This window comes from Lepeophtheirus salmonis, chromosome 13 (genome assembly GCF_016086655.4).
Source record: "Lepeophtheirus salmonis chromosome 13, UVic_Lsal_1.4, whole genome shotgun sequence".
Lineage (NCBI taxonomy): Eukaryota > Metazoa > Arthropoda > Copepoda > Siphonostomatoida > Caligidae > Lepeophtheirus > Lepeophtheirus salmonis.
Window position 1 is genome coordinate 31,582,428 of NC_052143.2, and position 26,689 is coordinate 31,609,116.

Consider the following 26,689-nt stretch of genomic DNA (forward strand, 5'->3'; position numbering starts at 1 on the left):
AAACTAAAGAAGAGATTACTTTGTGCTTGTGATCCCAATAACTAAATTTCCTATTTTTTAACTACAGTATATTCTAAAAATGTGTATGACTTTCTTAGTGCACTGACCAGCTTAAAATAGGTGGCCGTTACACCATGTTTTAGTATAGCTATAACTATTTGATACTTTGATTGCGAATTTCCAGAATCATTATCGATTTTATTTATTACCATACTTTAAATAAGATAAAAACCTTTTTTTTGAATCAAGGAAATTCACATACAAACACATATTTCATTTTTCATGTGGTACAGTTCTATGAATTTCAGAGAAACATATATTTGGTGTTTACCATAATATAAATAACACTTCTGTTTTTAAATATTCACAAGATCAAGGAATTTATTTCTTATATGAATAATTGATAGGTACTTTTTAAAAGAATATGTCTATTTGGTTGGGGAAAAAGTAATTTCGTATTTCCCGTCCCTTTTTTAACTGCTTAAATATATCTTGTTAATTATTGGTCAAATTGGATCAAAAGATGAAGCATTTTAAAGATGAAAATGTATACTACAAACGGGTTGTTACAGTTTTGTACCTGGACTGTTCAGTCTTGAATTATCGTGCGTCATGTATGGAGGTCTGAAAGAAAGCAATTTGACATATTTTAAATTTTTACTACCTCAAAGGTAAAAACGTGTCGAAAGCAACCAAAAAAAATAAGTTTTGTATTCGGAGCCGATACACTTTTGGTTCGTTTTTCACAACAGTGGTTCGAGCATTTTTTTTTTTTTTTTTTGTTCAATTCTGCCCTCTACTGTGAACATCGAACAAAACCGGCCAGTATTGGGGAATAGGAGACAACAAGACATCATCCAGACAATGCCAGGCCCCACACATCTTTGACGACACCCCAAAAGCTCTAAGAGCTCGGATGGGAGGTTCTTAAGCTTCCAAACTATAGTCCAGACCTTTACCAAGTGACTGGGGGCCCTGAAGAAATTAAATAAAATAGCCCAGGATAAATCCCTTCATGTCCGTGAGGGCCCTTGCAGGAGATCTCAGATTTCACACCAGATTGTCCAGAGAGATATAAAAAAAAATGGGCGTAAACAGCCCTGTGAGAGTGGAGAGGCCAATTTTAACGCCAGCAATAAAAAAAGATTTACACTCTTTTAAAGAGAAACTCTTTCAAACCCAAAGCGGGTGCCAGTGCTTCTGTCGCCACCGGCAAGTCATACTTGCCGTTAAAAGTGGCTACATACTTGATTAAGAGAGCTCAGACCCATATCAATTTATATGATTATTTTGTTGAAATTCTATCATTAATTAATAAATTAGACATATCTTATTGAAGTTTAAAATTCAAAGTGTTTAGATTTTAATGGACCACTCGCTATATGAACTAAAGAATGAATTGGGATTTTTTCCTTTTCTTAACTTTTGTTCAATATTTTTTTTATGTTAACGCATTCCATGTAGAATACTTTTGGCTGAGTTTTAAAAACATGGTATTTCAATTTAAACAATAGTTATATTGATTTTTTATATAAGAAAATTACCTAAAACAAAATATCAATATTCGCTTTTTGGAAAAGGGGAAGCCAATTCCGAATAAAAACTATGTTTCTTTTTTTTTTTTTTACAAAATATTTGAGAATATACATATCTACATTACAAATATGTTCCAATTTTCTTATGTCTTCAAGTACTTTTCTTACTATAAATGCTTCAAAGAATTTATGGCATCCTCTGATGCGTAACTAAACAAAAGAAAAACAAATATGTGATGTTATTCCCTGTATTTTTAAGGGGGGGGGGGATGAAAGGAAAGCGTCAGGGGTAAGGATTCTAATCTCCTTTCTTTTGTCTCAAAGGGAACTGGTCCGGCATATAATATAATTTGTATTAATAAGAGAATAAGCTATTAATAATATACACAAAAAGTACTGAAAGAAAAATAATTATTTTTATTGAATAGGTTTTGTTGGTAAAAAAATAAAGACTTTTTCCCTGCTTTGTTTTTATTGACTCTTCTTTTACGAAAATAATATAAAGCTGTAACAAACAACTCTTGACAAAAAAAATATAATATTAATGAAAAAAATTGTGATTGTTAGTGTTGAATTCAAGTATTACTCTATTTTTTTTTTAAATCGACTTTACACTAGAAGGATGGTGGTATAGCACCTCCATTTGAGAACCCAACCTGTTTTTAAGCAATGTAAATTAGTTCATTTGTCTATAAAATTATTTAATGAATTATTGAATTAAATTCTATATAGACTTTTAACAAGTAATGCAAAGTACAAGCTAGAACGACACCGGGTAATATACAGGGTTTTACATAAGAATCTGAATGCTTACTAATATAATGATTGAAATTTATTCATATTTCGCTTTATTAAAACATAAACAATCAGTTACAAAAAAAACAAACATGAGCTCTCTAGCTTACATAGAACCTCAAGAAAATTATACTTGAACGTGATCAACGAATTTCCATTCGCACCCTTTAAGCAAATGGCCGTTTCTAAGACAACCGTCTACGCCTTCAGTAAGTCTGAAACGTTGGAGAGGAAGAAGGGCTCTGTAAAAAAGCTCAAACTGGATCCGGAAGGGGTTAAAGACAATAGCCCAGGCCAATCCCCTCAAGTCCATGACGGCCTATGCAAGAGATCTTGGGGTTTTACGCCAAACCGTCCAAAATGCTAGCAAAAAGGGGGTGTAAAGATCCTGTTGAAAGTGGAGAAGCCATTTTGTTATACCAGCAATGAAAGAACCCGATTTCCTCTGTTCCAAGACTCTATTGAATGAGTTTTGAATTAGTCTTTGGAATTCTTTATAACTTTTGACCCCCATCAGCCCTGATCCAAACACCTCTACTACAGTTTTTGGATGCATGTCAATAGGAAGGCCTACAAATATCCGTCATCAAAATACCGAGGTATTCAAAGCCACTGTCAGTCATTACTGGGACGCCATAACCTAGGACTACATCTGCAGCAGGTGCCAGGCTTTTCTTCGCCATCTGAAAGCCATCATTGCCACAAACGTGGCTGCATTAATGATAATATAGCTCAGACACTTATCTATTGATAGTATTAATTTTGTATTTAAAAAAAAATAGCTATGACAAGGTAGGAGGTGGAGAAGGAAATAAGAAAGGACATTTGCAAGAACTACACCAATGACCCTCTTGATGGTCGTAAAAGGCACGGAGAAGTAGTTGGCGAGGCGATTGGTAGGGTCCTCCTTAATCTTCTTCTCAATGCTCGACAGTAACTCCGGTTTCTGTCTTTAAATTGTGCTGTCCACTGCTTTCTTTCCTGGAGAGGTATTTTCTACCATTATTCATCTTGGCCACCTAAAAAACCAGGCTCCTGGAGCACTTCCCAATTTCCATAATCCTCGCCACCTAAACTTCAAGGTCTAGAAGATCTGAGATGCACTTCCTTTTTGTTTTTTGCTTACTCATGGGACGAAATGACGGAATGTGTATTATTGTTTGTTTATGCACAAATGATGATTGAACTAGAATGTAACAAAAATCATCACTAAACCTTCCTTTATTAATGAAAAAATTAACATTAATTAAAAATCTACATTTTTAATTGTGCTACTCTGTAAATATATATATATATAAATTGCTGACACGAGATATATAAAATATTTGACTTTCTTATGAATCCATAAACAGATATAAATGCACAAATAGTCATAATAAAAAGACAGAACGATTAATGAAATGTCTAATGAGCGTCGTAAAAAGTATTTTGTTCTTGTTCAACGTTGGATTTTTTATTTTTGAGAAGGGGTCTATTCACTTCCACATGACTAATATCTATATCTTCTTCTTCTTTATTATTATTATTATTGTCAATATGAGTTAGGAGTTATTATAATGATCATTAAGGAAGGAAATGAGAATGGTTCATAGAGCTTTCGAGGAGATGTAAGGAAATGACTCTGCGTCACATTCGACAACTCTGCGATGATGATGGCTCTATCTAGAACATATATAAAGAAAAAAATAAATACATAATTCTTCTATTGTTCAATGTAAAAATATAAACTCCATCATATATTGTTTGTTTGCTCACCTCTCACCCCCCCTCCTGTTCCCTAAAAAGATTTTCTTTAATTTATTCTTTTTAGAAAGTTGCAGGGTCTCTAAGACAAACCACACACTGTCTGGAATGCCTCCGACAACTACTCAAAAACAATTGTCGATAGGGGATTACATATTTGTGTACTATAAATTAATAGACTGGATTACATCCTGCTGTGGTTCTGTTTTCCTTGTCAAAGAGCTATTGATTAAAATACAGACCCAAAACATGCAGTCGCACGAATTTCTTACAAAAAATGAGATTATTATGGAATCAAAAAAGACCATTCAAGAGAAGTTTGTGATATGTTTAAATACTTTTTTTTAGTCAATACATATGTCCTCCTTCACATCCAAAAGCAGTCTTGATATGACGGCGAACAGATTGGCAGCTCTTGACGATGAAGGCCATGTCCATGGTGTAACAAGCTGTCAAGATGGCAGCTTGGAGCGAATCCAAATTTGGATTAGAAGTGTGATAGACATTTCTCTTCTACATACCCCCACACTTCAAATTTCAGTCGGCAGAGGTCAGGCCTGAAGAATGGTCAAATGGAGGTAGGCAGAAGTAAGGCATATTGTTGCCGCATAAGCTTTAATTCTTTGTGGCTATATAGGACTGTATTGGGCTCGTTGATGTTATGGACGGTCCGGATAGAGATGCAAACGGTCTATGGAGCCTTCTTAGGACTAGTAAAATGATTTGAAGAAAAATAGACTGAAGACAAATTGATCGAAGTAGAATATTGTCACCAAAAAGCCTAATTTTTAGTTAATATTGAAAATACGAAGTTATTTCAAACTAAACCCATGTAAATCACGAAACTTCCTGAAATATGCAAGACAATTTAGTTGTTTTTTTAAATTCATTTACTTTCATGATTAAAAGCCTTGATATACAAAATAAAAATTATAAATCTATTTTTTCCCCCATCTTGAATAGCGTTTAATTGAAAATAAGAAAAAACAATATCCTCTTTATTTTCATACACAGATTCATTATTAATTTTGGATTCTTAAAAGAATCCGTAGAAATAAATATGCCTGTGTTTCAAATGTTCTTTAGTTCCAAAGAACATTTTGAGACTATCCAAAAGCAATGAAGGAACCAAGTATGTTTAGGAAGCTTTTTTGAAAAATCAAAGCAATGCTATTGGAAAAAAAAGACTTTGAATTTAAATAATTTGAATTTAACCAACATTTGGTTTTTAGAACAGACTACCATGTTTAACCAAAAAATTCAAAGTTGGAAAAAGAGACTCTCAATGATCGATATAGATTTCAACTTTTTGGAAATGCAGAAAATTGAAAGAAAGATTTTTTTTTTAATTTTTTTTTTAAACTGAACAATCATTTGGATAAAATGTTATGTGTTTCGCCATGGGCAATTTTAATAAACATATTTATATAAATAATTATATTAAGATGTTGATATTTTAGGGGTAACCTACCCCCCTCCCTAAATGATGAAAGCTAGCAACGCTTTTGCTGGGTTCTACAGCTAGTATGTTATAAATTATAGTTTTTTTATTTGCATATTTGAACTTATTTTAATGTTTTAGGATTCCATTCTAAAGTAAAAGCCATATATCTTTAAATAAAGCATTTTTCAATTCTTTTTGGGGATGATTTTATTAAATAAACTCAACGACAATCTGTGTGTGTTTTTTTTTATTCTACTCCCAAACAAATTATCATCACAAAGGTAAACACACATATATAGGTATTTATTATAAGGAGACATAGTAATACCATATTTTATTTATTATAATGCATTGCCGATATTTTATACTTTAACCCTATACATAGACACAAACATATGGTTTTTACAATGATAACTCTTGTTACAGTGTGTCATTATCCCAATGAAAAAGTTGTGTATAGTTAGTTTGTACTAAATATAACAATTAGTTTACTGGGAAATATTTGCCTTATAGTAACAGATCTTCCTGTCTATATACAAGTATTGTATTCTATTTACCATAAGAAAAGGAATTATAAAACTAAGTAACCTCTTTTTAATTTTTAAGAAGGGACTTTTTGCATCCTTTTTTGGGTCACAAACTTACATTTACTTAATATGTGGGGATTTAATACAAAAACATATTTAACAAATAACAAAATATGTGGTCCGTCAACATAAAAAAAGTATTTAAAAAAATAGCATCTCTTGGGAAAACAAACAGAAAGTACATGACGGTACATGCAATATATCTTAGAGTTTCACACCAGACTGTCAAGAAAGCTACCAAAAAAGTGGGTGGAAAGAGCCTTGTGAGGGTGGAGAGGCCACTTTTGATACCAGCATTTAAAGAACCCCATTTCTTCCATATCAAGACTCTGTTGAGTTCTTTTGAACTATTTTTAGATAATTTTGGCCCTCCCTACATCCCTGATGCATACCCCCTTGACTACAGCTTTTGGGTACATGTCAAGGTGAAGTCTTGCAGTGTCCTTCATTCAAACACAGAGGCCCTCAAAGCCACTGTCAGTCAGCACTGGGACACCATGATAGACGACTACATCTGCAGTTGTTGCCAGGCCTTCCACCGCCGCCGCATGGAAGCCATCATTATCACAAAGAGCAGCTACATTAGAAATTGAGAGTGCTCAAACACACATTATTGGTTTAGTTCAACTTTTATTGTTAATTAATAAATTATATTTTGTTGAAGTTTAAAAATCAAAGTTTTCAGATTTTTATTGACCACTCGGTAACTAGAAATATGAATAAGGTCAACATCCAGGTATGTGTACAAACCCCTGTGTAATTGTGAGAGACGATATATATTTAGACACAGAGATCATTAAATACTAGAGTGTCCCATGTTTGCTTGGAATGTTTTAAATGATTAATAAGAGCAATAATATATTGCAGTTTAGCAAAATAAATACTGGGTTTTTTGTGTTTTTTTACAGCCGCTAGGATTTCGACTTTTTCACATCTCTGATCATAACCATGTTTCCCTATGTATAAGACTTTTTTCATTAGGAGAACATTCCTATAGGTAATAAATATTCATTGGCTTGAAGTTGATAAATCAATGTCAAAAAGAAAGGAAGGATTAATTAAATCCCAGCTTTTAGTTTTTCTTCTAACTTGCAGTTTGATTCATCAATAACCTCATGTATATACCAGAGCAACATTCCTATTACTCAGCAAAAAAGTACCTACAATTGGTACGAGACTAAACTCACTTTTCATTATAGAAAAGTAACTCAAAAGGAGTCTTGGACTAATCTGTCTGATTGGTTTGATAGTATCAATGACGTCATCTTGGAGTTGTATTTTGGTCAATTATTAACTCATGTATAAAAAAATATTATTTGAATGTTTTAATATATACACTTATTAGCCTTTATTTAATCTCACGATTATTCTTTTTTTTAAATCTTGAATAAAGTTCGAAAATTAGTAAGCCAATACTTCACTTCAAAAAATTATTGTCAATAGTCGTTGAAAATTGTTCATATTTAACAAGAGCTTATTCGAATTCAACCCGTACAAAAATTGATATCGGTATTTTGATACTTTTACGACTAAAATATCAAAAACTAGAATGGGCACTCGGTAGAGGGAAACATAATACTATTTTCCCTAAAAATAAACATACCTTTGAGTTATGTATCTCAATTTGTTCAAAAGTTATGGTCAATTATGACGTTAGTAAACTGGGATATTATACACCCCAAAATAGATAATTTAATTAACTGTTTTTTTTATTTTTTTATTTTTTTGTGACTATTATTATATTGTTATATAATATACGCAACCTCGTCAAACGCTATGTACCTATTCTAATTTAATTACAAAATAGGAAAAAGTAATCTATATTCGAAATAATTTTTTTATTAGAAATAACTATTTAATACAGAATAAATAATAAAATTTAATGAGGTAATAATTATAATCATTTAACTGTTTATAATTTCTTTAAATAAATTTTATTTTGGGGGTTTCTTTTTACCCCGTTCATTAACTGCGTTACAAAAAGGATGTTCACTATCGGATTGTTAACATTATATGTGACCTTAACTTTTCAAAACTTAATGGTCCCTTACTGCTACTATATACCTATGTAGAAGAACGAAAAAATAATGGAATATATTGCAAATATAAGCTCAGCGATATATGTATGGACTACTTGGAATCATTCCTAAACTATCAATCGTCTTTTTACAGTGAACAAAGTCAAAGATAAGACTCACGAGAAGTAACATTACGTGCAGGGGATGTGCAAACGGGCTTATAAACGAATCAAAGTCTGAATGTGTGGATTGTGCACTGTGCAATGAGCAAAACTGTTCTGTTTTATGTTCAATTTTAGATAGAGTCGCCCGAAGATAATCCGCCTCGTTGCTTGTATTTATTTTATACGTAAATTAATACAAAAAAGGTCTTCTCACATAAATAAGCTGAGCCAAATGGTAAAAGTAAATGTTAAGCTGTTTTAGCCAGTAGCAGATACTCATTCATCACAGAAATCCAGAATTCGTCAACTTTTTTGGAATCAAAATTTTGTTTTCAGTGTTTCGTAACATGAAATTTCGATAAATGTCATCCTCCATGTCAGACGACATTTGATGGTATAAGGGGCGTATCCAGAAAATGATTTAGAAAAACATGTACATTTATCATTATATATGCTTTGATGCCACTCCATTATATTCGTCTTTTTGTAAACCATCTCGTGGTCCCTCCATATTGTACTGCAATCCCCACTTTTGTAACTACTATCCTAATCTAATATTATGATTCACTTCACTTAGCAAAGTTACTTAAAGGTTATGGAGCTTGAATTTCACCTTTCCCCTTATGCAATCTCCGATTTTGAGTGAGTAAGAGAAATTATGACGCCCGGAAAAACTTATACGGTGCCCCCTCCTCCAAAACAACATTAATGGCAATGATTTTGCATTCTCAAGATTTAGGACGAGACGGGCAAAATGTCAAAACTTTGTGACGAATAGAACTATATAACGTTGATTAATTGTGACGTAATGTTGCTAAAATATTTATTGTACAATGAATAGATTCAGTATATGCCTATACTAATACGGTGGTTGATATCCCCTACCTGTGTGATGTATTATATCCCATAATGTACTCCTATAATCATTTGCCTAAAGTAGGAAATATGAGACTCAAATCCCTTTTCCTCTTGAATAAAGTATACCTTCCCATAAATATGTATAAAGTAATTTAATAAATGGACTCCTTAAATGTGTTCATTTCATATATGTTTAAATGAACATGAAGGCACTACTTCACAACCCATGAAATATATCAAATGACATCAAAAATGAATGATTCAACATCTTTATTAATAAAGTAAAGTGTGTCTGTATGTAGTATTATTTTATTGTTTAATTGAAAAACAGTGTTTTTATATTTAATAAATAACATTGTAGTCAATCTAATGAAATCTTGAAGGTGGCTTACTTGTAGCATAGAGCGTGTATACAGGGTGCATTGTATAAATGCTCCCTGTTGTGTAAAATATAGATATTTTTTTATCTAAGAAATAACAATGGAATCATATCAATTAAATCTCGCAAGTGTTTTGCATATTAAGTGGGTGTAGTGAGCCAGGTAGCTCTGTAGAGACTAAAGTACTCCCTAGCTCATCATGCATAATACATCATTCCTGAGAAAAAAAACATTGAGTACTTACGTGTTAGTGAGCTCATAAAAAACATGGAGTATCAATAAGCATTTTTAGAGATTAGTTATCTTTATAACAAGGCAAAGTTTGTCGGATCAACTATGTCTAATAACTCCGGTCAATGCTCGGTACAATTTCTAGGGGATGATAAAAGAAGGTTACGTGAAAGTACTCCATCTCTTTCTCAAGCTTGCAATATTTATTTTGTAAAATTTCCAAACTTTGGCCAGTCACATTCATAACTCTTAACTACACCACTTAACATTAGAATCCCCCAAACGTCAAAATTGAATTGAATATCGACAACAGAGTAATTCCTACCTATGTTCTTGTTTGAGTGGAATTTGTGTACATTTACTTACTCTTATAGCTGCTTAATAATAAAACATCATGACAGATACTATGTGGAGGAGCACAAGCTCCAATCACGCAACCTGTTGTGATGAAAAACATTTTTTTTTTAAATTCGACTTGATGAACTCATATGAATTTTGTACAATTATAAGGCTATAATATTTGTCGTAGTTGCAATTTTATATCAACGTCACGTCGTATTTTAATGTCAATCTACTTTGATATTGAATTGTATAAACTAAGTCAATCTATCATTTTTCACTCAAAACTATTTTTTTTAGGATTTCAATTATTATCTTAAAGTGGAAGAGTTACTTAAAATGCCACGTAACATTGATATAAAATTATAAAACGACAAATATTACAGCTTTAATATTTATACAAATTCACAAAGTATAATTTATCATCAGAAAGGATGTTTTTTCACCTCAACATGTTGCGCAATTAGAGCTTGTAATACTCCAAATAGTAGTAAAACTCTTTGAAAATCCCTATAAATGGCTCAAATATACCTATATACGAAATATTGGCTTATTTATAAGAATATGTAACATAATAATAAATTGTGATTGTATCCGTTTCTTTATTTCGTTACAGATTTTCCACATCTACTGCCTTTAAGTTTTCTTGAAGTCACTTGAGGTTAAATTCTGTCAGAAATGTTTTTTTGCTAATTGCATTCTACATACATAAAAATCGTTTATAATTCATGTTAACTTTCGATATTCCTTTCAAGAAGATTTTTTTTTTTTTCCTCGGTAAATATAGATCTGATTACGACGTTTGTCAAAACCAATAGTTTTTCTATATTCCAATATGAGATACCTATATATGTATGTTCAATGTTAATATATATGCATATAGTATATACATTTTAGATGGAAAAAAATGAGTACATACATGATACACTCAATGATTCAAAGAGAATAAATATATCCATTATATAATTATTTCTTTTGTCAATAGTTAGTTTTTCTAATTATATAATTAGGATTTTTAATCCATTATATGAAAAAGAATAAAAAAATTTATATTATACTTCATGTACAATGAGATATTGTACTGTGTACTAGGACAAAACGTATAAATTGTAGTAGATCCTAAGTCGGTCTTTCATGATACTGAAGATTGATGCTAAGACTTTTGTGTGGGGGATACTGGTGTAGACCTTGGCGCATTCATCTATTGGTCGGGATTCTTCTCAACTTTTTTTCGATATTCTGGAATAATGCAGGACTTCGTAAGGCTTTGTCCACTTTTAGGTCAAGAGATTCCCCAAAAACTCCAACTCTTTCATATCAATCAACATTCATAATTCATTTTTTTCTTTCTTTTCTCTTCACACAATTCAAAACTACTTAAGCAATAGGCAAGTTTCTCTGACCCCTCTCTCTACAATCTTACAAAAAAAATAAGTAACTAATTTAAAAACATAACAGAAGCCATATAACGTCTCAAAATATCCGGGGATGAATTTTGTAAGGAATGTCTATTATTAACACTGTCTATTATGTTACTTTCTTTGCAATTTGTTCATGCGTCTAGTTTAGTCAAATTTTGTCTCCTGATTTTTATTTTAAAAATCAAAACGTGAACGAATACAACTAATTTAGTTCTGGCTGAATAAATCAACACTACCTCATTGTAAAGTTGAACCAGACTGCCACTGTTTATAACTAGAGACAATAAGTAAAAAAATAGTTATTAGTTTGTGGGCTGACAACTTGTAATAGTCATTGGAAAATATTTAATAAATATTTTCCATATATTAAGCTTAATAGTACATTTTTTTTACAAAAAAAACAACAACGATTTTTTTACATTTTAACCATTGAACTACGACGGGTTACAAATGTGATATGGTCGTAAATTGCATCTAATTTTTGAATACTTTAATTTCTATAAATTTTTGACATTTCTGAAAATTCTCTTATTTTCTTCCTTGGTCGTTAAGGGTTATTTTGATCGATAGGATCTAACTTATGAATTGGAATAAAATCAATATTTAATTTATTTTTGCAAAATTCTATACTAATTTTTTAAAAGGTGAGGATATTTTATAAACGCTCATCCAATATTGAAAACAGGTAATCTAAATATTAAAACACCTCTATACTTTAAGGTTTTTGTTTGAAAAGTAATATCACATCAGTTCTTTAAAAAAAATTATGTCAAAGTAACTTATTTGAAGCATAAACAATAAAGGTTTAATTTACAAAAAGGTATGAAGATTACTTAAGTCTATTTTATCCGAAGATTTTATAACTAAAGATATAATTGAGTTAAATGATACAACGTTGGATGGTTCAATCAAAGTTGTAGCCATCGTTTAGAATATTGGGATCAATTCTTTTGAATATCATTTGAAAATGAACTTTTTCGAGCCACATTCCAAATATACAATAGGGCAAAGTTGATCAAATATTTCCTTTTTGAGTTTATTCATTTTTAACAGTTAGTGCCAAAATAATAGCACTATCTGTTTGAAGTTGTACGTAATTGTCAGCGGGATGATGAACGTGAATAATTTTTGGTGTATCGATCTAAGATTTGGTAAAATGAGTTTACATATCTTTCACATTTAAAAATTGATGGCTGCGTTTTACCAACATTTATTTATGAAAAAAATATTGTAACAACACATTATAATTTGTTGAGTACCTTTATTAACTTCAATGTAAACACTCTCCCCACATTTAAAAAATGAAAGGTTGAGTGAATATTGATACTCTTTTTTTAATGAAATGTCTATCCTTTATTACTTGTTTAAATGAGATGCTATTAATATGCATAGTAATGAATTATGTTTTAATATATACACTCATTAATGTTGGGGAGGAGGAGGAGGAAACGGTTTAGAGATATGTAGATATTGCTGTTCTTTCGTAGTACAAATACACTTTTTTTGTGAGAGTCTGATGTGGGGTAATGTTTTTGTTTTTTTACAAGCATGAAATAGAATTTTAGCATTCGTATAGAACATTTCATTATTAGCTCTTTATGATATTGTGGCATTTTCCACTCATATATACATATTTTAAATGATCCGTGAAGATTGCATGAAGACAATTATACAGTATGAAATGAACATGGTTTTAATGGGGTGATTGTTTGTGTTGAAATTTACATATTTGTATATAAAGGCTAGGAAGAATTTTTCAATTATGCTGCCCAAAATGTTTCTCATGATTCAATACATACAATTTAGTTTCATTTATTGTCAATACATTTTTTAGGGAGGGGGGGGGCTTATTTATGAAAATTTCTACAAATCAATGGTATCACTGAGTTTTTTAGGCTCTCAGCTTTAAAATGATATATCATCACATGTTCCAATTGTAGTAAATATGTCTATTCAACCACAAAAAAACAAGGGATAGCTGATTTGATAGTAGCGCAATGGCTTAATACTTATAATCCTCTCTCTACCCGTATCAATAACCCTAGAAACCATGACTTGAGTTGGATATTTTGTCTGATACAGACCAGCAACACCACCTATGTATAACTCCAAATAAAAATCAACATAGTAACCCTAACAATTCGATAATGTTTTGGAGAAGAGAAAGAAAGATGGGCATTATAAAGGAGAGGAGGAAATAAATAATGACATTTGCTAAAATTACTCCTGTGTCGATCTGTGTACTCTGACTCCAATAAGTAACTCCGCAACAAATCTTTTAGGTTTACGCTCTTTTATTAAAACACAGACGAATGTTCAATCAGGTTATGAATATAATTGAATCTATTTAGGAAAGGATGTTTACTACTCAGGAATTAAACAATAATAACGATTGCAAAGGAACACGGGCCAGCTTGAAAATTCACAGCCTTTACATCACTGTAATAAAACATGTCCTAAAAAGGAGGAGTGGCTTTTTCTAGTTGGCAATAATAATAGGTTTTTTATTATTTTCCGGGCTGTTATCATAATAATCCAAAATAAGGAGCTTTTTTTCGGCCGAAACAACGTCTCTAAAAACCATGACTTGACTTGGATATTTTGTTCGATACAGGCCAGCAACATCCCGTGTTGATAATATCTGTCATTAGTGCTTTGTCAGTCCTTATTTATTTGGTGAAGTCCAGTATTAGGACGAGTCCTTAAGATTCTCGGTCTTTGGGACTGTCTGTAGTATAAAAAATTCAAAAAAGAAGAAACAAAGGAAATAACTTTATAAGTTTTAGGACTGATATACAGGACTGAACTAGAGGAGACTGCAGACTTCAGTTCTAACTAAGGACTAAGGACTTTTATAAAGATATAATTGTCTATATAGTTCAAAAAAGTGAACAATAGACCTCAATCGTATGGCCTGTTTCTGTATAAGAGTTTTTGTCAACATTTACCTCGGGATCCGTACACACAACCTTAAACCAATCTCTGTAGTCAAATTTTTGACCTCAAAACTTACATGTTTCTTCCAATTCTTCTCTTTCAAATGGTTGGATTCTGTTTGATGGAACTTCAATTTATGAGGATTTTGGCCTCTCTCAAATCACTGACAACCTCTTCATGCTCCATCTCATCTTTTATGGGGTTTTTGATAGCTGGACGGTCCAGATATTTGCTCTTACGATGTCGGCAATGTTCCAATTTTACCACTGCGGTACCATTAAATCAACAATACGTTGTCTTTGATGTGTGTGCATCGACATCTTTACTCCAATCTGGATGTTTCTTGTATCTGAAGCATATAAAAATGGAGCTACATTCGAGATAGTATTCTGAAGTTCATTTGAGTTCGATATTTTGATGATTGAAGTCAAGTCGAGTTGGAAGAAGTTGGTTATACTTATATTTTCTGAGTTTCCAAAATCGGATTCGAATTTGCTATTAACTCCAAGGTCCAAGGACCACGAAATATTTATTATGTTCTAAAATAAAAAATAATCTTAATAACATAAAAATGTTCCATGTCCCTTGGCCTGCGCAGCTAAAGCTGTCAGTTATAAACTGTAAGAGTGTAACGGGCTTTTGAAATTGCTACAACTATTTTTTTCAATTGTCATCATCTCTAGTTTATGGGGACATTCCTATCTTTTATTGTGAATAATTAAATATCCTCATGGAAATTTTTCATTCTCATGAATTCCTATAAAGTTGATAACCAAAAAGGGAAGAAAAGTTGACTTGAGTGGATTTTTTTTTACTGCGAGTTGATGTATTAAAAAAATGTTATGCCAGAGAACGTTGACTATAATCGTATTTTTATTAAATCTGATTTTCTTATATCTGGATTTGAATGAATATTATTTAAAAGCTGAGAGCCTCAGAAATTCACGAATGGCTTTTACAAAAATCGAGAATAAGGCTTAATTCAAACTTTAAAAAAGGGACATTAAATATAGGCCACACTGTATCATTTAGATCATATTTTGTTGATAACACAATGCATACAAAATGTATATATTTACAACATATCTGTTTATATCTATTTCAAGAAAGTCTTTGTCAAAATAAATCTTATCAAGCAAGAGACTTTGCATAAATGTACAAATATATTTTTTTTTTTTTCATTCAAAGTTTGTTAAACATTTTTTCCGACATAGAAATGTCACATCCCAATTTAGAAATGCATTTTTTATCACTATGCGCTTATGTCCCACATAATATTTTTATAATTCTTATCTGTTATTTGCAGGATCCGGAATGGATTGGGCCATGTCTCCTCTCTCTCGTGCAATCACCGTCATTTACATCCTTATCGGCATACCCATCATGTATCTCTATCTCTCAACGAGTGGAAAACTCTTTTGTCAAGCCCTTACATTTATCTCTGTACAATCTGTAAGATTCATTTGTCGACCTCGTCGTCGACAAAACTCTCATTCATCCGGCCCAAGTGGTGGAAGCAGTATTCTTTTCCGATCCCATCGAAGTGGATCCGTCATAATGGCAAATACATCTAGTTGTAAACGATCATCGAGTCAAACTCCATTTTACTCCACCAATTCCACAGAGAGGATATCTCTTACGCCACTCCGTGGTCAGGAGGAGAATGGAAGTCGTAGAGGGCGATCAAATGCGTCCTTTCAAAGTAGCAAAAGGAGTCGTCCTCAACTTCTACTTCCGATCCTCGGAGTTGTACTCCTGATTTTAAGCTATGTCGTATTTGGATCCCTTCTCGTATCAAGCGCTCAGGGTTGGACATTTCGTGACGGATTTTACTTTAGTTTTCTAAGTATCAGCACAGTGGGCTTTGGTGGAATACGTCCCTCTGATGATTCTGCTAGGGATCTTTGGCCATGTGTAATATACATATTTATGGGAGCCACAGTGATCTCAACAGCAGCACATATACTACGTGACCATGTGTTAAATAAAACCAAGAAACGAAGAACAATTAAATATTCGTTATCCCGTTCAAAAAGCGAGTCACTGAGTCGGTAACTCACTTTCTTGGTCTTGTTTTTCTATCATCATTTTTTATAAAAAGAAATAAGATTTGAAAGAATATAATCAAAAAAATGTTTTTCTGGAAATTTGTATTGATACATTATAACTAAATAAAAATATATGGAATACATATTCATTTTTTATTTTATACACTTTCATGTATGTTGATTGTATATAGGTATAAGCACTTCAACCAAAAACCTTTTAATGCTGATTCTTTATCATTATTTTAGAGTGCAAATGTTAGCATATCATATTCGCAATCTTGCCTTTTTTATATGTTTCTCCGTAGGTAGTATTTATCTAGCAATGTATGTAGGACTAATAAATGTAATCATTAAATTTGAATGGTTAAAATATGTATTTTCAAAACATCCTCGAGTGAATGTTACAAATCTTGGTTTCCTACAAATAGAGTCATATTTAATTATCAGTATTGCTGTAATACATTTTTTTGGGCGAGATAATAAGAGAGCAACCATGAATTGTTAAGCTTGTATTTTATATTGTCAAATAGTGAGTTTCGTGAAACAATTCATCGAAAGACAATTTGGGATATTTGGCCGAAGAATGATATTCAATATATGTTAATAGTTCATCTGTATGTATGAATTTCTGTCTAATGTACTATCATTTTCGTAACTTTGAGCCTGCTGTCACTTCAAAAAATGAAATTGAGTATGTGTAGTATAAATAGAAATGGGATTTGTGTAAGAGTAAGGAAGGAGGAGGAAGGAGCAAAGCATATGGTATTACTGAATTATGACCATTGTTAATATCAGCTGCATGTTATATGATTTTGGGGGAAGAAAATGAATTTCTTCTAGATTATTAATAGCACCAGTGTAAGGAAAATTATTTTAACTTATATTTAAATTTATAAATTTTTATTTTATATGCTCTTTTTGAATCAATTTAGGCGAAAGATAGGCGAGAATTCTTATCTCAGAGACAGAAATTAACAGAATGACAAAAAATAAGTAAGACATTTCATTGATTTTTACATACTAGCAGTTCATATCTTAGCCAACTACCCGAGGATACCCGCGTTGCCGGGCTGAATAGTAAGGAAATTGAAACAAAAATGAAGGTAGAAGAAAAGAGAAAAATGAAGTAGATAATCCCTAATTATGGCATTAGTTTTTTTTACCATTATTATTTCAAGTCGTTATCGTTACTCTTACATTCTTTGGGAGAGATCATCAATAGCAGATTTGCCGCCAGTGATCTAGCCCTACTGATATACAAAATCAGGGACCCGGCATTCATCTTAAAAATGGAGAAGCTATTCATTAGAAAATAGCTAAGGTTGCCTTGGAGATAAAGTAACATATTATTTTATGTATTTAAACTCCTACAACGTTAAAGGATTTGAATTATATTCGAATCATATGCTACTGTGTTGTGTTTCTATAAATATCAATAATAAATTATATTAGTTTGCAAAAGACCACCATAATATTTACCAATTTAAGATAAACTATATGAATAATTCTATTGTAAATTAAAAGGAGTAGGAAAAATGCATATTTATTATGACATCATTTTCAATTGAATTAAAATATGCAGCCGCATGTATCAATAAAATAAATATAATTTTTTGGCTAAATGTCCTCAAATGTATTTTGGTGAATAGTCCTAAGACCAATTAAATTTATATATATTTGAATACGGTCAAAACTTTTGTATTCGAGTAAAAGAGTCTTGGAACAAAGGAGATAGCTTTTTTTCATTGCTGGATTCAAAAATGGTCTCTCTACCCTCACAAGGCTCTTTCCTCCCACTTTTTTGATAGCTCTCTGGACGGTCCGGTTTGAAACTCCAAGATCTGTTGTATGGGCCCTACGGGACTTGAGGGGGTGGGCCTGGGCTGTTTTTTTAACTCCTACGGGCATTTTTTGACATAGTCTTGCTGACGGTGTAGACGGTGGTCCTGGAGACTCCCAACTGCTTGGAGTGTGCGAATGAAAATTTGTCGATCCCGTTCAATTGTCATTTTCTCGATTTTTATGCAAGCTTCAGAGCGTAGGTTTGTTCTGCTTTGTAACTAATTTCAATCACTTAACCTTCAGTAATTATTGAATTAGTAAGTGTTCAGATTATAATGGATCACCCGTTATATTATAGCTATACATAGGGACGTAAATGAAGAGTATTTTAGGTAAGTAAAAAAATCCTTAAAGTTATCATGGGGATCCTAAAAATGTTGGTTCATTAGAACAGTTGTAAGCTGCTATGAGACGAAGGAAATAAACAAAAAGTTTTCGTTATTACTCTCCGTCTTTCAAGAGTATATGCACTAGTGATTATTTTTTATATAGATGTTCTCTCTTCAAGGATTAAACAATAATGATTACAGCTTTGGAATTTAATAAAACACTTCATATTACCAACCAGAAAAAAGTCACATATAAAGTCATATTTTATACAATTCTAACGTATACATATTTCTTTGTCCAGGAGCGACCGGCCTGCCAAGCTTGGTGTCCTGCACTTTTGCTGAAACAATTTTGCCTTGGTATATTTTCCCTCAAACCATTTCGCATTAGTATATTTTGCCTCGAGGATATTTTGCCTATATATATTTATATATATAAATAAATAAGGTTTAAACGTCGTAATTCTTTATTTTTGGTTGAAATTAATGCTTCCTTTGAATTTATAAATCAAAATATGTAACGTTTATTAATATAAAATGCACTACATAGTTGTTTTCTATTGAAATATGATAAAGTATTAAAGTATGATCTTGCCTCATTTTATGCTTATATGTCAATCCATGAGAACTTTCCAGTATGAATAACCCATCATATCTAATAATGATAAATTAATAACTGGAGAATTGGATAAGTAATTAGCACTTTTTAAATTCGAATCATTATTTTTATTATTATTATAGTAATTTTATTACGGATTTTATTCGGATTCATTACATAATGAGATTTCAATAGTATGTATGCATTGAAATTTTGGGCATAATTTCATGATTTTCTCAAAAGAAAAGAACCATTTAATGGTTTTATATTAATAAACATTACATACATTAATTAAATAATTCAAGGGAAGCATTAATTTCAACCAAAAAATAAAATAAAGACATATAAACATAATTTATTTATATGTTCAGGCGAAATATCATTTAGACAAAATGGCTTTAAGGCGAAAGTACATAACGCCATCAAACTTACACATACTCGTTTCAATACTTCTCTCCAGCACCCAGTTGTCCAGTGAACACCATCGTTGCTATATTTTAACTAATTATTAAGGTTCAATGGATTTTGTTCGACTGATTAAAATTTAGATCTTGTTACAATTTATTCTGAAACAGCTCTTTGAAAGTAGGTGAATGAGTCTCTCAAGAGATCTTTTTCAATTAAATTTTATTAACCTCTAGAGATTTTATATAATCATATATGGACCTAAGATGACATTAATATTGTTTTTAGCTAAAGACTTGAGAGTTTCGTGATATCCATCACAGCCAACAAATACATATTTGACTATTGCTTTTAGTATGTTTCATGTAATGTATAAATGATGCATTACATATAAAGAAGCTAAAAATGTATTATTTAGTATTTGGCAATCCTTGTAGATAATGGGGGGGGAGAGTTATTCCTATAAAGATCTATCTATTCTCAACAGTCATGAATAGATAAATCTTTTTTAACTCCGATGATATATCCATTGCATCTGTTGTGTCTGACGAGATGAAAACCCACTCCAGAAGATCCAAAACACCCGAAAGAATAAAAAAGAGAGGTGGAGGAATAATATATACCATATACTAGGTCAACCGTTACTATTTGCCTATTTATTTGCACAAAGTGTTTTATAAACAGGGGGTGAAAAATACGTCGCAGAAAATCTTCTCCTGCCTTTTTTTAGAGTTCTGGACACCACTGATGGGACTTTTTCATCTTCCTGGCCATAACAGCTATTGAGGAATTCAGCTTTTTCTTTGTAATGTTCTACGAACACCACCAACAGACGGAAGCAACGGACCGGAGTAAAGTCAATAAGAACACCTTTGGATTGGGGGGGTACAATCATACACTAAAACATATATTCAATAAGGGATTACATTTAAAAGGATGTACATACTATATAACTATTAAAATATACCAACTCGTAAAACACAAGGTACATTACTATCTATTTAAAACAAATCCCTACGTCATGATCTAAAAGTAAATAAAAGACAATACATAACATTCTTGATGGCCAACTTCCGGCATTTGACGGAGGATTTCCTGCCTGCTCCTGGGGAGTATCTGATGTTCTCCTCGAACTTCAACCGCATGGATACATAGTAAATCGTCTAACTCCATGCCCCAGTCTACTCCTAGATGGCCTTCCAGGACAATCTAGCGCGAAGGAGCGCTGCAATCTCAATCGTCATATTGAACTGTGTGCTCACGATGGCGACTAGGAAAATGTTTTTCTTTGCACTCGACAACTAATTATGTATTCTACCCCATTACTCATAGGAACATTGTTAAAAAAATTACTACTAACATTTCAAAATTTTCAAAATAGATATGAGTAAATAATAACGGTTGGCCCGATATGTTGTGTACGTGTTGCTAATTCTTCGTTTTAAAGTGTATTATATAATTAACATATGACTCATTCTGATTATCAACTAATAATTGATACCATCATTTTCATTTTTGATCTATAAAAAAGACATGGTTATTATGTATTTATGAGTAATATAACTGTGAACATTTGAACTTTCCAATGTCCCACAGAGTACATACTTAAATTTTAGTAATTGTATTAAAATAACCAAAAATTACACCATTAATAACTCAATCAACCATGGAATATTCAATTATTGCATTATCCTTATGCTTCATGTCAATCCTTAATTTAAAGTTATTTTTGGGTTGCAACAATTTTGTACAAGTTACAACTTGTATAAAATTATAACTTGTACACAAAGTATATAGCAGTACTTAGTGATGAAAATCCGTTGTATTTTTTAGTTCGCCCGATTTTATGGAATTGGTCATCTGAAGAATAAATTTTCTTTATCTCAGCTGTTGTCATTATCATTTAACTCCTAAGTAGTAAACTTTCATTCCTACTACATTCTATTATATTCAAAACCTGATTGAACTTTCGCGTGTCCTCATAAAAGACGTTCCCTTGAGATTTAGTAGTAGAATTATAATATCCTTGTTGACTCAAAGTAGAATTTAAGATCACCATTGGAGTAATTCTTACAAATGTCCTCAATGGTTTTCTTCTCCCCACGTTACAGCTGATTGTAGCTGATCTAAAAATACCAAATGACAGATTAACTACCCTCCTACAAAACATTCTACAAATTGTCAAGGTTACCATGTTGATTTTTGGTTGTTTTTTTAACAAGGCCAAAGTGCACACGATTTTCATTATTATTTAAATGATAATATATATCAGACTATATTGAACATTCGTGTGTGCTCATAAACGACGGTGTATATCCCTGAGGATTTGTTGTGGAGTTATAATAGTAAGTGCTTATTGGACTCAGAGTAGAATTGGGGATCGACATCAAAGTCATTCTTGGCAATGTCATTCTTTATTTCCTTCTCCCCCCTCCTCCCTTGTCACAGCTGATATTCTCACTAATCTCCTCCAAAAAATTCTTCAAATTGTCAGGCTTGCCATATTGATTTTTGGTTTCTTATTTTTAATATGCCCATTAAACATAGGATTTTCTTTAGTACGCATGATAGATGTGGTACTTTAAGAGCGTACTTTGTAAAGTACTTTTAATCCTATTTAAGGTTTATTAGATTGTAATTAATAAAATAAAGCTTATATTCGATATTCAAGTATCTACTTTAATTAAAAGCGGGTGTTATTTTTAAATCAATGTTCCTTTGAAATTTTTATTATTAAAGTAAACAATGATTATTTCTTTATTTGAACTATTCAGAGATATTTTACGGATTATAAACTATAATCAATTAAATATATATTTTGATATATTAAAATTAGCTGCAAGGTTCTATGAGAGGAAAGAAAATAACATAAATCCAATTTAGTATCTAGCAAGGAATCAAGTCCGACAATAGTAATCATAGATGAAAAAATAAATATGATAATGAAGGAGAGGGGATGATTTTTTTTAGTTGCAACCTGAAAATGTGTTTTCTTTTTTATTTTCCAATGTTGTTATCAAAATTATTTTATTTTTGAAGACAGAAAATATAAGTATAAAGTAATCAAAAAAAAAACAATATTGAGGATTTTATGTAGAGCTTTAAGTGTTGGACTCGCGGTGGGATTGAGTATCAACAACGGAGTCCTTACTACCTATATAATTGCATGATACAAAGTAAGGTTTGTGTTTACTTCCTTCATCTAAAAGCTGTTTGCTGCTCATTTAGTTAAACGTTATGACAGCTAATCTAGGGTAACGAACATAGTTGTCGATTTTTTTTTTTTTTAGCATAATGATAATATTATTTTCTTCCATACTTATAATTTCCTGACAAATCATCAGTATTACTCTCTGTCATTCATGAGCAAGGGTACTTTCAGGGGCATCCGCAGGGGGTGGACACGAAGGACTGTGCCTGTCACCCTTCTAAAGGAAGAAATGACCATGAACAATGAAAAAATTATAAATCTTTGAAATTTTTCCAAAAAATCCCCCCCAAAAAACAACTCTACCCCCCCAAATACAATCCTGCGTACGCCCTGATTTTGTACATAAGAAACATACATGTATATGTAGGAGTGAATTTTCTTTTTCTAAGCTGCTATTAATGTTATTTAATTCTGAAAATTACGTTTTTTCTACATACAAGATATCATTGATATATACGAAACCAGATTGAGATTTTGCGTCTGTTCATAAAAGACGGAGAGGTATCCTGAGGATTTGTAGCGGAGTTTTAACTGTAAGTCCTTTTGGACTTCGGGTAGAATTGAGAACGACGTCGGAGTAACTTTTTCCTATTTTCTTGTTTATTCCCTTATCTTCCCCACCCTCCGTCACAGCTGTTGATTAAAGGAAGTATCCTTGAGAGCAACTCTTCTCCCGATATCATGTATATTAGACTATACCAAAATGATAAAAGTTGGGAATTTTGTACGACAGGATATTTTTTACTTTGCATTTTATTCCTCTAAACAAGAAAATAAGCATTAAAATTCTGAAATAAATTCATGAACGTAAAATGTCGATAAAAATTAAATTTCGATGTTGTTTCTTTAAAATAATCGATATGAATCAAGTAACAGGATTTTTATTTTATTAAGTATTATAGATGAAACATATATTTTCTTTCAATACTTTAACAACTTTTATCTAACTTGCCTCATAATATGAGTATTTTAGTTCCAAACATACAACCAATAAATAAATATTCCCTTTTGGTACCCCGTATGACGCGCGTTTGTTTTGATATTTCATTTCATTTTTACTACTCAAATCACATTTTTTGATACCAAGTATGTAATATATTATTATAAAATATACATTCATTGTGCATTTATACCAAATAAGACACCCTATAATAACTATTAATAATCTTGGACTACGAAGACTGTAATATGTAACACCTTTATTGATCTACATATTTATGATTGATGTCATTTTTTCAATCACTATTATTGATAGTTTATTCACATAAATAATCATTAGATATGACATACATAGATAGATAGATATATCTACACGTCCACGTCTATACGCACGATGGATGTGTTAATCCGCCTTAAGCTCCATGCGTGATTATTCCATGTGTATAGAATTCATTATCTACTCTACCCAGGCTAGCGGGTTTTCGGTTAGATCTAGCAGATTTTTGACTTCTTATAGTTGGAAAATATATCATTTATCTAATAACAAGAAAGTTTAGCTGATCTTCCAAATAGTTTAGTCGATTCTATGTTCGATTAATTGATTGCCTTCAAATTAAGTTTCCATGTACTAGATCAAAGTACACCCAGGATTGGACTACAGTACCTGCAATGTCCGTTACCCAAACACCCAGGAGCTCAAAGGCATTGTCAGCAGGCAATGGGACACCATGACAGAACTTGTTGAAGTATTTAATTCAAAGTGTTCATATTTTGATGTACCACTTGCTACGACAAAGGATAAATAAATGTATTCTTGTCCCTTTGGAAATGGAGCATAATTATATTAATAATTTACTAGGACGAACACCCTACCTTAAAAATAGCCAATTAAATTTTCAAAAGAATTTTTTAATATTTAGTTTGTTTATGTTAAAATTCTAAACTAAAACAATCTACTATAAATATATAATACGTAAATTTCTATATTAAAACATTCTTGTATACCACATTTTTCTTTTTTTCTTTTTCTATCCATTTGATGTAAATATATTCAAATTTGCATCCCCTTTTGACACTCTTGAAAATCCAACATGAAGTACTGATTTTGGTAAATATAGAGCAGTTTTTTTTATATTTTTGGATATGTTATTTATTTATTGTTATTGCTAACTTAATTGGGAACAGTTTTCTTATAACTGAAAATTGAAACTCCTCGCCACCAAAATTAAGAGTAATTCTTGGAATAAATACAATTATTATATAAAATATTCCTTCTTCAACCATAATTAGAACCATACTGAGACTAACTCGCTAATCCTCTTCTTCCTTTCTTTTCTTTTTTAATTCGTATTTATAATAAGTTCCCTCCTTTTTCTTCTAGTTGAATAATTTGGATTTTTTTTTTGTGCATTTTCAAATCGATAATCCATACCTTTAAAAAAACTTTGACACAAAGTTTGTCCCTTGAGCCCAGAAATCTGGGTTGATCAGAATGAAACATAGCCCTAGGTACGTAACTCAGAATTATGAACAACTTTTATTTTAAATGTCAAATGTTTGTATCCGTTTTTGAAATAAATTCTTTTTTATCTTTTTTTTTTTCTAAGCGGGACAAAAATCAGACACACACAAAAAAAATTTCATAATATATAGGATTACTTCGTTTACTTATCAAAAATAATAAATTATGAAATAGACATGACGTATCAAGTCAGGCGATGGAATCGACAGCTGATAACAAAATATATAGGGTATTTTGTATTAGAGAGTTAACATTGTTCTATATCCCCATCTCAGAAATAACATTAGTATTTATTACTTAAAATTACACAAATAGAAAGAAAATGCTGTCTTTCTTTAAAAATTTAATTGGGGATAAAATACATATATTTATTTTATCCTGTATTAAAAGTAGTAGGGAATTCATCTTTCAAAAAGAAATGCCGTCACCACGACGATTTATGACAGAAAAAACATAAATACGAAAAAGATGAATAGTAAGATCAATATCCTTTTATAATTTTAAAACTGTTATTTTTATCTAACGGCACACAGAAAGATCAAGTGACTAGTTGAATAAAAGGAAAAAAATAGACGTATTTGTAAGTCAGACGCCCCAGGTAGAATGTCATGTTTGTAATGAATAAACTACTTTTAAAAATTAGAAAAGGAAAAACAGTTGTTGCGTTTGCTCTTTCTTCTTTTTTTGCTATTTTTTCAATATTTAATATGTTATGGGGATGTTAACTTCTCCGTCCGAAGTAAGCATTCTCGCCTATCTTTGGTATTGATTGTTTAAAAAATGTATAAAAAATAATTATAATATTTTCCCTGACTCTATTGTTATTTTAAATGTAGAAGGTTCTCCTCTTAATAACACCAACACCAAAAAGTTATAGTCAAGGGGGAAGGCATCAGGGCTGATGGGGGCCAAAAGTTTCAAAAAAGAGTTCAAAAGACTCATTTAAAAGAGTTTTGCAATGGAGGAGATGGATTTCTTTCATAATGGTGTAGGAGCCATTTGAGACTTCTTTCTTTCTTTTTTTTGGAGGTGTGATACGGATCCGAGTCATACTGCCACATGTAAGGCCTCCCGTAGGAAGCCATGTCGATCCATGGTTTCACCTTGGTCTCCAGTAATTGTTCTGTTGTCGCTCCCAGCGCGGATTCCAAGGAGAGCTCCGTGCCTTTTCCAAATATTTGGGGCAACTTATGCGTCAATTGATTCCATTTTTTTCAAACTGGTGCAAATTTGAACAACTTAACTAATAAATAAAAATCAGCTCCCTAATTGCTTGCGTTTACCCAAGAGGCCGGGATTGATAGTTTCTGCACCCGGTATATCACAATCATTGTCTCAAAACT

General features: G+C 31.6%; 1 protein-coding gene across 1 annotated transcript in view; it reads left to right on the forward strand.

Annotated features, from left to right (window-relative positions):
- LOC121128379 (uncharacterized) overlaps positions 1–16,643 on the forward strand; it is a 235,776-nt gene extending 219,133 nt beyond the window's left edge. Inside the window, exon 3 of the mRNA XM_040723960.2 lies at positions 15,759–16,643. Coding sequence (XP_040579894.2) covers positions 15,759–16,507 — 749 coding nt within the window. The 3' untranslated portion in view covers positions 16,508–16,643. The remainder of the gene's footprint in view (positions 1–15,758) is intronic.
- The last annotated feature ends 10,046 nt before the right edge of the window (positions 16,644–26,689 follow it).